This window comes from Excalfactoria chinensis, chromosome 15 (genome assembly GCF_039878825.1).
Source record: "Excalfactoria chinensis isolate bCotChi1 chromosome 15, bCotChi1.hap2, whole genome shotgun sequence".
NCBI classification, from domain to species: domain Eukaryota; kingdom Metazoa; phylum Chordata; class Aves; order Galliformes; family Phasianidae; genus Excalfactoria; species Excalfactoria chinensis.
The window spans coordinates 398,698-413,421 of NC_092839.1; the positions used below are offsets into that span (position 1 = coordinate 398,698).

The 14,724-nt window shown below is 53.6% G+C and overlaps 1 protein-coding gene across 12 annotated transcripts in view; it reads left to right on the forward strand.

The window, feature by feature from the left end:
* Positions 1–14,724, forward strand: part of DLGAP4 (DLG associated protein 4) — a 150,652-nt gene that overhangs the window by 82,651 nt on the left and 53,277 nt on the right. For 6 of the 12 annotated variants that reach the window (XM_072350513.1, XM_072350502.1, XM_072350501.1 and 3 more), the window contains 3 exons: positions 6,070–7,110; positions 8,479–8,649; positions 13,381–13,598. In XM_072350513.1, coding sequence (XP_072206614.1) covers positions 6,160–7,110; positions 8,479–8,649; positions 13,381–13,598 — 1,340 coding nt within the window. In that variant the 5' untranslated portion in view covers positions 6,070–6,159. Of the gene's footprint in view, positions 1–1,139; positions 1,315–2,833; positions 2,883–6,069; positions 7,111–7,725; positions 7,780–8,478; positions 8,650–13,380; positions 13,599–14,724 lie in introns of those variants that run through there. The other 6 variants (XM_072350508.1, XM_072350509.1, XM_072350511.1 and 3 more) reach the window with 5 other exon arrangements.

Sequence of the window (14,724 nt, forward strand, 5' to 3'; positions counted from 1 at the left end):
GCAGCTGGGGTCCTGCCTAGATCCATTCAGGCATGAAGGCAGCAGGAGCACCTACCCTGGTACAAAGCAACATTTCTGTAAGGTGCAGAGATCTGATGGCACAGCAGCAGCAATCACCACACAGTGCGCCCCTTAACTGCCCTGTCATACATAATCTAGGGCAAGAAGCCTGTCCTTGTCCTGCTGGCCATTCCACCTCACCCTCACCTCGGTGCACCATCACCAGGCTGCTGCTGGCTTTGGCAGCACGGTGAGGCAGGAGGATGTAGACAGTAGATTGCGGTGGGATGGTGGCATGGACAGCCATGCAGAGTGGCCTGCCATGTGCTGTGCCACAAATGCTCACTTCAAGCATGGAGAACATCCATCCCTGGGAGACACAGCACACGCTATTAGATGGAAGGCAGGCATGTGGAGTGCTCTGCCTGCTCCGTGAAAGGCTTTGGAAAGGCACACACACTCCACCTGGTCACTTGGGCAGGACTGAACGGAAGAAATGATATTTTTATCCCAAGCTGTCTTATTAGCTGCTCTTTCAGACATACTGGAGCACACACCACCACCAACCAGCACATGCAAAGAGAGCCGAGGAAGGGAGCACAGACCTACAGTGAGGTTTCAAACCATAGTGCCCTTTGCTCACTTCCCTGGTCCTCCCACTCCCCTTCATCAGCTTTCTTCCTGAAGACTCTCCCTTTCTCACCTTCCCTTTGTTAGTCTCATTTGACTTCCTTAATGTTTTGCATTTCCTTCTTCAGAGCAGAGCAGATCTGGAAAACTTTGAGGAATGTTTATTTAGGGACAATCAAACAGGTTCTAAAATTCTTGATGTTTTGTTCTCTCGGGATTTGGTTTTGTTACCTGTGATATTTGCATCAAAACGAGTTCTATCTCTCAAGAACTCATCTGCCTCTCCAAATTAGTCAACATGTGTAGTCAGCAATCTGCCATATTGCAGTCACTGATTTGCTCAGAAATTGGTTGAGCTGGTACAGAAAAAGAAAAAAAAGATGGAAAATTGTTTAAAAAAAGAAGAAAAAAGAAAAACAACAACTAAAGTGCATGTAGAATACAAGGAAAAAGTTATTTCGTGTTCTGGGAAGGCTTTAACCAGACTCTACCGCTCCCCATCACCACAGTGGGCATCCACTGCCAGCCCCAGCACTGACACCACAGAGAGCAAGGAGACCGCAGCCCCCAAGCCTCTACCATGGCGTTGGCCCTCCGTGGTGGCCCACAGCAAGCAGCACTGCTCAGCCCACAGCACCGGGGGAAGCTCCTGGGGAGGAACGAGAGGCAGGAGGCTGGAGGAAGGTCTGTTGTGCAATTAATCGTTCTGAGTAGAAGTCGGCTATTTTTATCCCCTGCGATTAGATTCTGAACTCTTTGACTCATCATTAATGCAACGCCCTGGAGGCCAGCAGCCCCCCTTGCTGAATGCCACATGAAGTATTCCTGCTAATTCGGGGAACATTTGAAATCAGGCATGTAGGCAGACCTACGTCACCTACACCACAGTATACAATTTTTTAAGCTTCTAGAGGCAGGGTGAGGGGAGTCGTTTTTCTTGTGCAGGTTGCGAATCACTTCTTCCTTATCTAGCTAGCTATTAGCACGCTGCCAGGTTTCTATATATAAAAGCCACCCCTGCGTTCACAGCCAGCAAGGATGGCTGAGCTGAAGTTTACGTGGGAGATGACAGTGTGTGGGGCCCTGGCAGGGCTGATTGGTAGAGGGCATGACAAGGAGGTTCAGAGGTGCCTGCAGCCCACCAGGGGTTGGTTCATGGGCAGAACTTGTGCCTGAGAAATCCTTCATGGCCAGCCCTGCTTCAAGAGCTAAGCTTTCCTCAAAGGTTATGATGGCAAGAAGTCCCTGACCCAAACAAGCCTGTGGTTTTCACCATATGCCAGCCAAGAAGCCTAGTCTCATAGACCATAAATCCCATAAATCCTAGTCTCTGGCTGCTTGTGGGCACCACCTGGGCAAAGGCCTGGTTATTGGGTGTCTGGTGCTTTTATTTTGCGGCGCATTGTGTTTTAAGTCAGGATGTGACTGGTTAATGTGGCAGAGCCAAGCAGTCCCAGGAGCCACCCACCACAGCAGCTTCCTTCTGCTCTTCAGCAAGGATGAAGGCTCCTGGGCTGGCATGCAGGGTGGGAGCACAGCTTTGGTGTTTCCATAGGGAACAAGTCTGGAAAGCTCTGCAGCTGTAATTCCCACCAGGTGGAGGCATGGTGGGAAGGAACAGCTGCTTCTCCAAAGTCCATTACATCACAGAGTCCTAGCTGGTCAGACCAGTGGTTGATATGAGGTGAGTGCTCTGTCCCCTCAGAGCACAGGAGCCTCCCGGACTTTGGTGTTTCATGCACAGAGCTCGAGCCTGTTCAGAACAGGCAAGTAACAGTCTGCGTGGAGTCTTCAGTGGTCAGAACAAGAACCTTCTGCTGCCCTCTCCACATCAGGGCAACAAGGGAGTAATTTCTATGGGGAGATGGAAATGAATCTGTGTCCAGTGTCCAGTGTCTGCTGGACAGCCATCCTTTTGAAGACACAGCACACAGTCTGGGGGGGCATCTCCAGAAGGACATGGAGTTAGTCTCCAGGGATGAGGGGCAGGAAGGTATCTGCTCCATGGGGAGGGCAGGCAAGACAAGACATCACAGGCTGGAGCTGCCACCAGAGGCATCCTGGCTGGATAGAAGTAACTTCAGAGGTGCTACAGGATTGCAAAGATAGACAGATATCTCCAGGGAAGCTCTTTGGGCTTCTTCCTGGGGTGACATTTTGACATTTTCTCTCTCACTTTCTTACAGGAGTTACAAACCATAATTGCAAGGACTCACGTCACAGTAATTCAGCAAGCGCTGCCTGGCTGCTGGGTGGGTGAGCAACCAGAATCTGGGCAGGCGTGTGGGAGAGAGGGCAGGACAGATAGACAGGAAAAGTGTGCTTGACTGGGATACACACTGCACTCAGCTCCTCTTCTCCATCCGTTCCCTTTTGTTTATCCCCTGCTCTGTCCAGAGCTCAGGCCAGGCCAGCCTAATCTTTTTGCTGTTAAAAAGAGACTGGCAAGCAAATACTTGCAGTCAGTGAAGGATCTCTTACAACAGCAGAGGCTTTTCAGCTCACAGTGAAGATGTGATTCAGTCTTCCTGGAGCACAGCAAACCATCTCCCACCAGCAGCACCTGGCAGCCCCCAGCCTAGCCCCATCTCCCAGCACAGCAGAGGAGCACAGCCCTACAGGAGGGAGCAGTCGGCATTGCTCTACCACGAGAGGAGAGGACTACCTGCTGAGCAGGAAGCTTCTTCAGGCAAGGCTATCATCTGCCTTATTTGAAGTCTCATCTACTATTCAGTCTTGGGAACTGCAGATGGGATGCTGCAAACAGCAACTCCAGTGCTGCTGTTGCAAATCATGACCGAGACAAAGGAGACACCTTTGGGACACACAAGGCTGCCATAAGACTTGTCAGGTCATCTTCTGCACATCAGAGACCTCTGAGCATCAGCAAAATTAGTCAGAAAGGGAAGGGGAACACAGAGTAAGCACAGGCTCAGGGGAAGGAAGGTAATGGGCCACGCTGCTTCCCCTGGGCTCAGGGATGCATCCTCTCCATGCAGCTGTTACGAGTGTCTCATAAGTAGGGCCTTCCCCTGTCAGACTCTGCTGGGCATGTGGGGGGACAGAGCAGGGACCAGGCAGCTGTCCTGGCAGACTGCCCTTGCTCAGTCTGTGAGCTGCAGGGTCATGGATTTGGGAGATTTAATTTCCAGCTTTATCATCCTTCCAAATTTAAAATAAAAATAAAAATAAAAATAAAAAGGTGAGGGAGAGGCTTGTTGAGCTTTTGCTTCCCCTTCATCACATCTCAATGAAGTGCCAAGAGTTGCAGAGAGTAATTGAAATGCAAGGAAAATGCTTTAATCCATCTTAAAGGGAAATCAGCTCACAGGGGATGCTGCAGCAGCCACAGCAATGTGGGCTCCAGCAGATTCATGCATGCCCAGCATGGAAGCTGTGCCCCACTGAGCAGCTGGCAATCAGGTGAAGGGATGCCCAAGGCAAGCAGGACAGAATCAGACTGGCTTTTTCCTCTCCTCTCCTCTCCTCTCCTCTCCTCTCCTCTCCTCTCCTCTCCTCTCCTCTCCTCTCCTCTCCTCTCCTCTCCTCTCCTCTCCTCTCCTCTCCTCTCCTCTCCTCTCCTCTCCTCTCCTCTCCTCTCCTCCCCTCTCCTCCCCTCTCCTCCCCTCTCCTCTCCTCTCCTCTCCTCTCCTCCCCTCTCCTCCCCTCTCCTCCCCTCCCCTCCCCTCCCCTCCCCTCCCCTCCCCTCCCCTCCCTTCCCCTCCCCTCGCCTCTCCTCGCCTCTCCATCTCATCTTCATCCATCCAGCCAGTTCCTTATCCAGCAAGAGTTCCATTCATCAGATCCATTTTTCTCCAATTTAGCAACCAGAATGTCATGAGGGACAGTGTCACACACTTTGCATAAGTCCAGGTAGATGACATCAGTTACTCTATCCCACTGACATTGTAACTCCATCATAAAAGGCCACCAAGTTTGTCAGGCATGACTTGCCTTTGATGAAGCCATGCTGGTTACCACCGATCACCTTCTCTTTATTTTCCATGTGCCTCAGTAGGGTCTTCAGGAGGATCTGCTCCATGATCTTGCCAGGCACAGAGGTGAGACTGAGTGGCCTGCGGTTGCCTGGACCTTCTTTTTTTTCCTTCTAGAAGATGGGGGTTATGTTTCCCCTTTTCCAATCAGTGGGAACTTCACGAGATTTCCACAACCTTTCAAATATGATGGATAGTTTATCTGTCAGTTCCCTCAGAACCTGTGGATGGATCTTGTCAGATCCCATGGACTTGTGCACCTTCAGGTTCTTTAGATGGTCTCAGACTTGATCTTCACCTACAGTAGGCAGGTCTTCCTCCTTGAAGTTCTTACCTTTGCTTTCTGCAGCTTGGGCAGTGTGGCTGGAGCCCTCAGGATTTTTACACCTTCAGTATGCTTGTGTTTTCTAGTTGCCTTCAAACTACACTCAGTTCAAAATAAGAAACTAAAGTAAAAGATCAAAGGAAACCAAAATTATCTTATACACTCCATGATTTCAGTGAGGTTTTAAGTATGGAAAATCTAATCATTGGTTTTCTTTATGCTACCCCAGAAGACTTAGTCTTATCCCCCTGTATAGCCCTGCACAGACAGGAGTCAATCAGAGACAAGCAGGATGGGATCAGTACACCTTGGTGCTCCCTTCTGCTATGCAGATTAGTTACAGCCAAATCTCAGAGCCTCTTCCCTCCACCAGCCCGCAGGGATGCTTGTGCCTGCTGCGTAGGCCATGGTGACAGAGGGACACCATAGCAAGAGACAGCCAGCCAGGACAGCACAGCTCCACCAGGAGCAATGCAGCAGGGCAGAAAAGATCAACTGAGCAGCAAGCAGCTTCTCAGGTCAGGCTCTGAGTGCTTAAAAACACCTCTGCTCTCATCCAAGCTACTGAAACATTTTCCTCCGGGGTAAAACATGCCATAAACCTCAGTGCTTGTCAGAGAGGAGACGTTAGACATCATATTGCATTAGTGCAGCTGCAAGCAACATAGAGCAGGGCTGCCAGCTCCCTTCAGAGATCCAGCAACCACAGAAACACAAAACATAATGCAGCAGGACTGGACGTTCAGCACCTTGCTTCCCATGGCTTGGACAAGGCCCATGTGTAGTATCTGACAGCAGGTTTTTCTTCAGCCCCCTGAACAAATGGGACAAGAGCAGCGATTTGCTGGCAGTAGCCCTGCTGTCATTTGTTATGCTGGCTGAGGAAGGGACTCCATTAAAATAAACATATCCTCTACTTCTGTGCCCTGTTATCTCCAACCCTTGGTTCTCACATCTCCTCCCCTCCAGCTGTACTATCCCTCTCATGTCCTGTTTCTCTCTTCCATCCCTTGACCTTGGGACATTTGCTTTTAGAGCCCTTACAAGGTTGCCACAGTAAGGATTGGGCTGCCCAAAGAGCTCTTCGGCACACTCTGAGCATTTCTCCTCTTTCTCCAGGTGCAGAGAAGTGCGGGGGAGCAGGGCTGGCACTCACACAAAGCTTCTGCTGCAGCATTTCTGAGCGATGCTCTAGAAAACACTGGGACCATGAAGGGCTTAGGAGATAACAGAAGCCGTCACCTCTCCGATAACCTGGACTCCCCTCAAGACTCTCTTTATGCCCCCCAGGACAGAAATCCATATCTCCTCAGCCCCACTGACTCCTTCACCATGGACCCCCGATTCCCAGCCCAGAACACCCTCCACGGTGACTGTCTCCTTCCACTCAACAACCAGATCTCCAACAGCAGCACTTTCCCCCGCATCCATTACAACTCCCACTTTGAGGTCCCGGATGAGAACCCTTTTCCAAGCCATGCCCAAGCCACCAAAATCAACCGCCTGCCTGCAAACCTCCTTGACCAGTTTGAGAAACAGTTGCCCATCCACAGAGACGGCTTCAGCACCCTCCAGTTTCAGAGGAGTGATGCAAAACACCGGAGTGAAAGCCCTGGGCGGATCCGGCACCTTGTCCACTCCGTCCAGAAACTATTTGCCAAGTCCCAGTCTCTGGAGGGCCCCACCAAAGGCAATGTGAACGGTAAAAAAGGGGCTGATGACCCCAAGCAGAACCGAAGGAGCAAGAGCAAAGACCGAGCAAAGACTTCTGAGCCCAAGCGCAGGACCAGATCCAACATATCAGGCTGGTGGAGCTCAGATGACAACTTAGACAGTGACACCTGCAGTTACCGCAACCCGATGGGCCTCATGACGCTGGGCCGGCAGCCGGACCACAGCCAGCCGAAGTACTTCATGCATGCTTACAACACCATCAGCGAGCACATGCTGAAATCCTCCAAGAGCAATAACGACCTCAAGGTCACCCCTTGCACCAATATCCCCATTAACAATGACTCCAACTACATTAAGAGGGGCTCCTGGTCCACGCTGACACTTAGCCATGCTCGGGAAGTGTGCCAGAAGGCCTCGGCCACAATCGACAAAGCCTTGCTGAAATCCAAGTCCTGCCATCAAGACTTGGCCTACCACTACCTGCAGGTAGGTGCAGCGAAGGGTTACGGTTTGCTTCATGCAGGAAAACAAGAAAATGGCCACTGGGTGGGCACCCTATTGCCCGGTGGGCTTTAACCAAACAGCACCAGATGCTACAGCAGCTACCCAAAGTCACATTGCCAAGATCGGGCTGGGGGGACACAAGTGTAAATTCCCCCAGGCCCCAGCTGTGCTCAGGGACAGACCCGCAGAGACGCAGCACTGATGGGGTCAGCACTGATGGGGTCAGGCTGCTCCAAGCTTCCCCAGGCCCTGTGCTGGGCCGCCGCAGTGCCAGCAGGAGATGTGGTGCCCATGACAAGGGCAACCTCCAGCCCCCTGCTCCCCACTCCACCACAGCCACAGCTCCTGCTGCTGTGACCAAAGTTTGCTGGATCCCCACACATCAAACACATCCCACTGCCCACACAGACCCTGCAGCCACTGCGGCCAGGGCAAACCCAGCACTCAAGCACTGCTTCTGCTGGGTGCCCAGGCAGCTGGCTGCGTCCCACCAGAGCAGGATGGCTCCCGGCCTCTGGCCAAGCGCTGCCACCATCACACAGCCCAAAGGATGCCAGTAATAACTGATGTTAACCCCTTATATCCATGTGTTGCAAGGATGTGCCAGCGCGCCCTGTCAGCCCCGCTCCGCAGAGCTTCCCTGGAGTGCTGGTAGGACCTGCAGCTCAGCAGGGCTTGGCTCCCACTGCTGCTCCCCCTGGGGCTGCGCGGCGAGGAGAGCAGTGCCAGCCTCCTGGCTTGCATGGCAGGGCCTGCATGGCTAATGCTGCGGGCCGCAGGCTTGAACGCCCATCATGGGGAGCGCCACGTCACTGGGGGTTTATAAAGCTGCACCTGAACAACATAAACCTGGCTGTGCCCAGGAGAGAGGAATGAAGACAAATAAGCCAGGCCTGGATGGGGAAAGCAGGGGGTGGGATGATCCGGTGGGCAACTTGATGTAAATCTAGCATTCTTTTCTAATGCAAAGGTGTCATCGGCTCTCCTGGCTGCAGCCAGCGGGCTTACAAGCTGTAAAGAGCCATGAATTATTGAAGCACAAACTGTTGCTCATATCTGGCTGGTCATTGCTGCAAATCAAATTATGGAGGGACTTGCAGTACCAGAAATGTCATCGGAGACATGTCCTCGGCCTGGTTTCTTTTTCTTTGCCCCCTCCTTTCCGTTAGGAGCATTAAGAGCTGCAGATCCCCCCTGTTTGTGGTAGCAGGCCCAGCACAAGAGACCCCAGGAGCCAAGACCCCACAGCCACCGTGCAGTGCTCGCTCCCTCAGTGGGGCCAGTCCCGGTATGAGACAGGTCCTGCTGCTTTGTTCCCCACCCATGTAATGAGCCTCCATTTCTTGACAGCCTGACGGAGGGCTGTGGGCACAGCTGGGTGGCGTGAGCCCGGCCAGCAGCTGGGCAGCCCCACCGCTCGGCTGGGAGGACACGGGTGCCGCCCCGCTGCCACCGAGCGAGCCCCCACGGAGGTGGGACCAGCCCCTCAGCCCCGGGCCGACCGACGCAGGCAGCGGCCAGGTAGGGATCTTGTTTTGAGGGGAAGCTTTTGCCCAGCTCCCTCCCCTCCCTGACCCTCCTGGAACCATCAGATGGGGCCAGCAGCCCCTGCCACAAGGCTGGGCAGGACACAGAGTCACCACGCCAGGCACCAAGTCCAGGAGATGGACACCGTGTATTCCCAAAACCTGGCAGATCATGGCCAACGCTGTACCCAGCAGGCAGGGCAAAGGACTACAGCCTCGGGGTCACTGATGGCAGTTGCAACCAGTTCTTGACCTGGGAAGGGATAGAAGTGGAGAAGTCACCTCCAGCATTTGGTGGACAGCATGTAGGAAACGTTCCCCTGGAAGAGGACAGGTCCCCTGTCAGCTCCCATTCCTGCAGTGGTGAGGAGCCAGATGCTTCTACCTGCTTGCAGAGCCCACACATGGGGAGTGCAGCCCTTCTGCTGCAGAAATGCCCTTTTCACCCAAGGACATGAGAAGTGGAGTGAGGAAAAACAGACCCCCCCGATCCTCCAAACAGGGGTAAGACCCCAAGGTTTTTCACCTTTTCTGCTCCATTTGCAGGCTCTGGGAAGGCTCGGGGCTCATCAGGGACAACTGGGGCTCCCCATGATATTTTCAAGGCCTATTCCCAGAGCCAGTCATGAGACCTAAGAATGAGTGACTGTCCAACTCCACTCAGGTCTGGCCATGTGCCTCACAGGGGGGAGTTATGTGGCATAGCCCTCAAGGCAAAGACCTTGGAGAAGGGCTGGAGCACAGCTCTGAAGGAGTGGGTCCCGTGTATGACTGGTGGCAGTCAGTGGCAAAGGAGCTCCCTGGAGCCAGGGATGCCCTGGGCCATGGGCAGGCAGGAGCAGGATGGACTGAGCTGCCTCTGCCCCACACACAGCTGGGCCCCATCTGGGCAGTGCTCCCAGCTGCAGGCAGCCCACTTCTGAGCAACGGAAGGATCCATGCTGCCCAGGCACCTCTGTGTCCCTCAGTGCAGCCAGGGGGCACTCAGGGATGCTGCAGCCATGCCCAGGCCTTGGATATTTCTCTTTCATAATCGTCTCCCAGAATAAGCAGTGAGATGGCTGTATCATGGATGTTCTCAACTGTGGAAAGGGAGCCATGGTGACAGCACCAGCAGCACAGCCTCTGCCTCTCCAGTGCTCCCAGGGGACAGGGCCACACCACCAGCACTGTTAGCCTGGAGCTCCATCCAGGTTTGACTCCCCAACCCCACCACAGCTTCCCCAGTGGCCCCAAACATAAATTGGCAAGTCAGGGTGGGCAGCCCACTGAGTGCCAGCCACCTCCATGACAGTTCCCAGAGGGAAGGAAGCCCAGCCTGGGTTGTCCACAGAGCATTCCTCCTCAAAGGCCAGGTAGGACACAGGTGGCCTGGGCTCCAGCTTTCCTTCTTGGGGATGTGTCTACATGTAGCCCTCAGGACATCACAAGGACTAGCTCCAGAGGGAGCAGCACTGTGCCCTCAGCAAGCTCCTTCTTGCACTGCAGCCTGGCTGCATGGCTCGTGCATCCCTGCACACTGCACCCAGCTCTGCGGGGCCTCGGTGGGTGTGCTCACATTGGGTGCATGTCCATGTGTCCCAGGGTGGGGCTGCATGTCTGAGCTGGCTTATATGTGAATGGGAACACTGCTTGCTCTGTAGGTCTCTCTACCCCAAAGTTATAGAAAAAGCACAGCTCTTTCACCCCCCACCTAAGAGGTGGAATTTTTTTCTTGGCCGCATATTTCCTTCTAGGAATGCCCTTGTAGGGAAAAATCCCTATGTGGCACCTTCTTTCCTGTCCCCTCCACACTTGGCTCATGATACCAAGGCCAAATGAGCCAGAAGGCACTGCTGTTTTACAGCATGCAGTACCACACAGAACACCAATGGAGCCCCGCTCTCAGGGGCAGAAAAGTGGCTGTGCTAAGGGGCACTGTGCAGACCAGACAGAGAGGGACCCGCACCCAAAGCCTGGCAGATTCTCCACTGTTCATTCTTCCCCCCGTGCAGCTGTCTGGGCAGGGTGGATCCCAAGCCCCGGTGGCCAGTGGCCACCTGCAAGGGCTGTGGACCTGGGCACTCTCATGCTCCCACACCTTTCACACCAACCAAACCACGACAGGCAGAACAAAGCCTGCATTTGGAAAAACAGCAGGAGAAACCAGCTGACAGGGAGCCCCAGGCTTCTTCATGCCAGGCCAACGTGTAATATCAGCATATTTGTCCTTCCTTTAAAACACAGGCTGTGTTCAGAGCCCAGGGTCTCATCTGCCACAGAGATCCTGTGTCAGTCACTGTCAAGGTCAGTCCCTGGATAACAGGAAGTGCTCTCGTCTTTTCACCCCCTATGACTTAAGAGCGTGAGACAGGCTCTTTGAGTCCTCGGATGCCTGAAGATGCAGAGAAGCACCCAGCAGGATGCTGAACAAGCACCTCAAATACCTGTACTGCTCTTGAAGATCCCCAAGGACACCCGCTTTAAATGCTCATTCTGCACTCTGGCCCATGGGAAGTAAGAGCTATGGGAGGCCCCGTGCCCTCTTCATGCAATACGTGGGACAAACTCCAAACTGGGGCACTAGAGTCAAAGGGTGTCCTGCCAAGCATGGTCCTTTCCTTGGCAACTGAAATGTGGAGCACCTTGGGAGCTTCTTTGTTTCTGACACCAAGCTTGCTGCCTTGCCAGGGTGAGGGAAAGGAGAAACAAGGCAGCTGAGTTAGGACCAGATGGCTGTAATCACAGGGAAGCTGCTTCAGGTTGCCTCGAGGAGAAGCCTACATCCCAGCTCAGCTAGGGGCACGCACTGCTGTGGGATGCTCAGCTTACAGTGCTGTAGGCCAGCTGCAGCAGCAGAGCCCCCAGCCCTGTCTGCCTCTGCCCCAGCTGCTCACTGTCCCAGAAGCTGTGGGGGCAGGAGGCTGCAGCCCATCCTCAGTAAGCAAAATCCAGTCTCAAGTCAGACCTGACACCAGGGCAGTTGAATCTGTACAACAGTGCTTCCCAGGGCCCCTTCCTGTCCCTAGGTTTGTCTGACATTCTCTTACACAGCCAGCCCAAACCGGTGCACTCTGGACACATAAAAAGCCAGCAGAACAGGCTGATGATGAGGAAACCCCTTTGGGGTTATAGCAGTTGTATCACCAGCGGGATCCCAAAGGTTGTGAGGGTTCCCCTGCACAGGCACAGTAGCTGGCTGGGGAGCAGGGACTGAACTGACTTCATTAGAGCAGATCACAAAAGGCTGCTGTGTGTGGTCTGAGCCCACATCTTAACACCCTGCACAGGCAGAACAGGAATTCACTACCTGCAGCTCTAGCACCCCAGCAGCTGCAGGCAGCACACAGAAACAACCTGCTGCAGATAAGGAGGGGAGCTGGAACAGTGGTACTTAGCAGCTCCAGCTGATCACAGTTAGCTGCATTCCCAAAGCACTAGATAAACACTGGCTGATTAATCCTACAGCCCCTCAGGGAGTTGGGTAAATCCAACAGCTCTGTCAGCAAAGTAAATGTGGATGTTCTCACCAGCATGAGCTGGCTCAGCATGCAGCTCCCACTGGTGCTCCCCAGCCCAGCAGCAGGCTGGGCAGCCTTGAGTTGTCCTGGTCCTTGCACATTTCTAAGTGAAGATCTCTTTCAGAGCCCACAGTCTATGACTTTCTCTCACTATCACTCTCTGGATCTGTTACAGCTACAGGCAGTGCAGTGGGCAGTTCTGCATGGTACTGGATGTACCAAAAGCCACAGCAGACCCTTTGTTGAGGCATACCCTTGCTGTCCTTGGACTGGCCTGCCCTTCTCTTGCACAGACAGCCCATACTGTTACACCCCGTTGATAGGCAAAAACTGCAGAACAGATTGCTGATGAGGGAAACGTGTAGGAACAATTGCTTCATCCCACCCTTCATTCCCCTCTTCTCCTTGACCATGTCTTCTTATCTTAAGGACTGTGCAAGGGCCAACCACAAACCAAGCTAGCCACAAAAACAGGACTTGTTCCTGTCAGCTCCAGTTGCCCCATCTTTCTCTTGGCCTGTGTGCATGTGCTCTTGCCTTGTTCAGCCTTGGGCTGACATCTGGCTCTTCTGCTGGTCCAGAGCCATGCCTGTGCCACTGCAGATAGGCAGTGGTATTAGGTGATCTGATCAGAACTTCAGGACTTATGGAAAGCAGAAAGCCTACATGCCCTAGCTGCTCTAGGACTTGTGAGGGGCTGGCTTGGCTGCCAAAGTGAATTTCAGACACTAAGAATCTCATTCAACTTACAAACCTTGGAGGGAGGATTGGACTCTGGTCCATAGTTCCTGGTCTGTGCAGATATTACTGGCTTTGGCCTGAACAGTGTGTGTGCTTCAAGTAAGCATGGGCTTTGTGTTAAACAAATGTGTGCCGCTCATGTCCTAATTTGCAGCACGAATCTGGTGAGGCTCTTCCCTTCTCATTGTGTCTGGCATTGTGCAGCTTATATCAACTGTGTAAGCATGGTCCAGTGTGAAGGTGGTCTGCAGTGGTCATCAAGTGAATGTGTGAAGGTACATGTGCTAAAATTGAGGCAAATAAACATAAGACTGCTTGGCATGAGCTGGCAAGGGCGGGTTGGAAAGGAATCGCGTTGCCCATTCCCACTATTCTCCAGCTGAGGCTACTACAACTGGCCTTGCCCGCAATCCCCTGAATCCCCAGGGTCCCTCTGGTCCCAGAGATACTGTCCATCACTGCTCACGCTCCCTTTATTCTTGCAGGTGCCTCAGGGGGAGTGGAACAACACGCTGTCTCGGGACAAGGACAGTGAGATCCCATGCCGGCGCATGCGGAGTGGGAGTTACATCAAAGCCATGGGGGATGATGATAGTGAAGACTCAGAAACCAGCCCCAAACCATCCCCAAAAACTGCAGCTCGGAGGCAGAGTTACCTCAAGGCCACCCAACAGTCCCTGAGTGAGCAAAGCACCACCCAAAGGTAACTCCAGAGCTCTTCCAAGAGCTCTGCATGTGTCCCTGGGGGCCATGCTGGAAGCCATCCTTAGGGTTTGGTCAGCAGCACTGCACAGAGACCTCACGTGGGCAGCAGAGCCCAGGGGGCAGGCAGAGTATGACAGGAGAAGATGTAGACGGGAGAGAGCTCCCCATCCTGCTAACTCCAAACAGAACTCTCCAGGTCTCTCAGTGACAGGAATGGCCCTCCTTTGGTGCTGCTGTGTGGGTTTTCTCTGGCTGAGGGTCTGCTGCTCCAAGGGAGTGTGGAGATCACAACCCAGGGATACTATCTAGACATGGAGATGCTTAGCCAGCATGGCTGAGGACATGTGGCATACAGGCTACATGCTGCTGCAACTGTGTCATCTGCTTTGCTCCACAAGCATCACAAGTCCTGGAGACCCTTCGTCATCAGTCTGCTTTCTGGTGGGAGACAGTGATGAAAAATAACTAACACTCAGGTTCTTCCTGTCTTGGGCCAATTGTTCACTCAGGTCATGCCCATCAGAGCATGAAACGTCATCACGGCTGCTGGGGTCCAGCACCCTGCTGGCCTGGACCGTGAGCACGACTGCCATCTGCTGACCACCCCCTCACCCCGGTTTCCCCGCCCCTTCCCCCCAACCCCCTCGTAGAAAACTCTCTGGAGCTGTGGCCATGCAGGTTGGCTCGGGGCCACACCGGTGAGGCAGAAGCTGGATCAGAGCAGTGGCCCCACACCCCATCGTGACCACACTCCTCAGTCTCCTCAGGTAGAGCTACCGGGCCCCATCCTGCTAAGGAGACTTTGGCTCCTTCAGAGCGCACTGCCTGCTCTGTGACTTGGTTTCCCCACAGGGTGAAGCCAGGCACAAAGAGCTCAGCAGTAGTTCCCTGAAGGGCCGGGTGTTTCCTCCATCACCTGGGAGAAGAGGCAACTCCTCTGTCCATCACACCCCTGAATAGAGGCTCAGGAGATACCATCATTCTTCCCATGGGTCTGCCTAGCCAGGAGACAGCCTGTAACCTTCCTGCACCCCACAGCCCCCCCAGGACTTAGTCTCACACTGCTCTGTGGGGACCACAGGTTGTTCACAGTGCAGAGCCACTGCAGTTCACCCCTCACCACA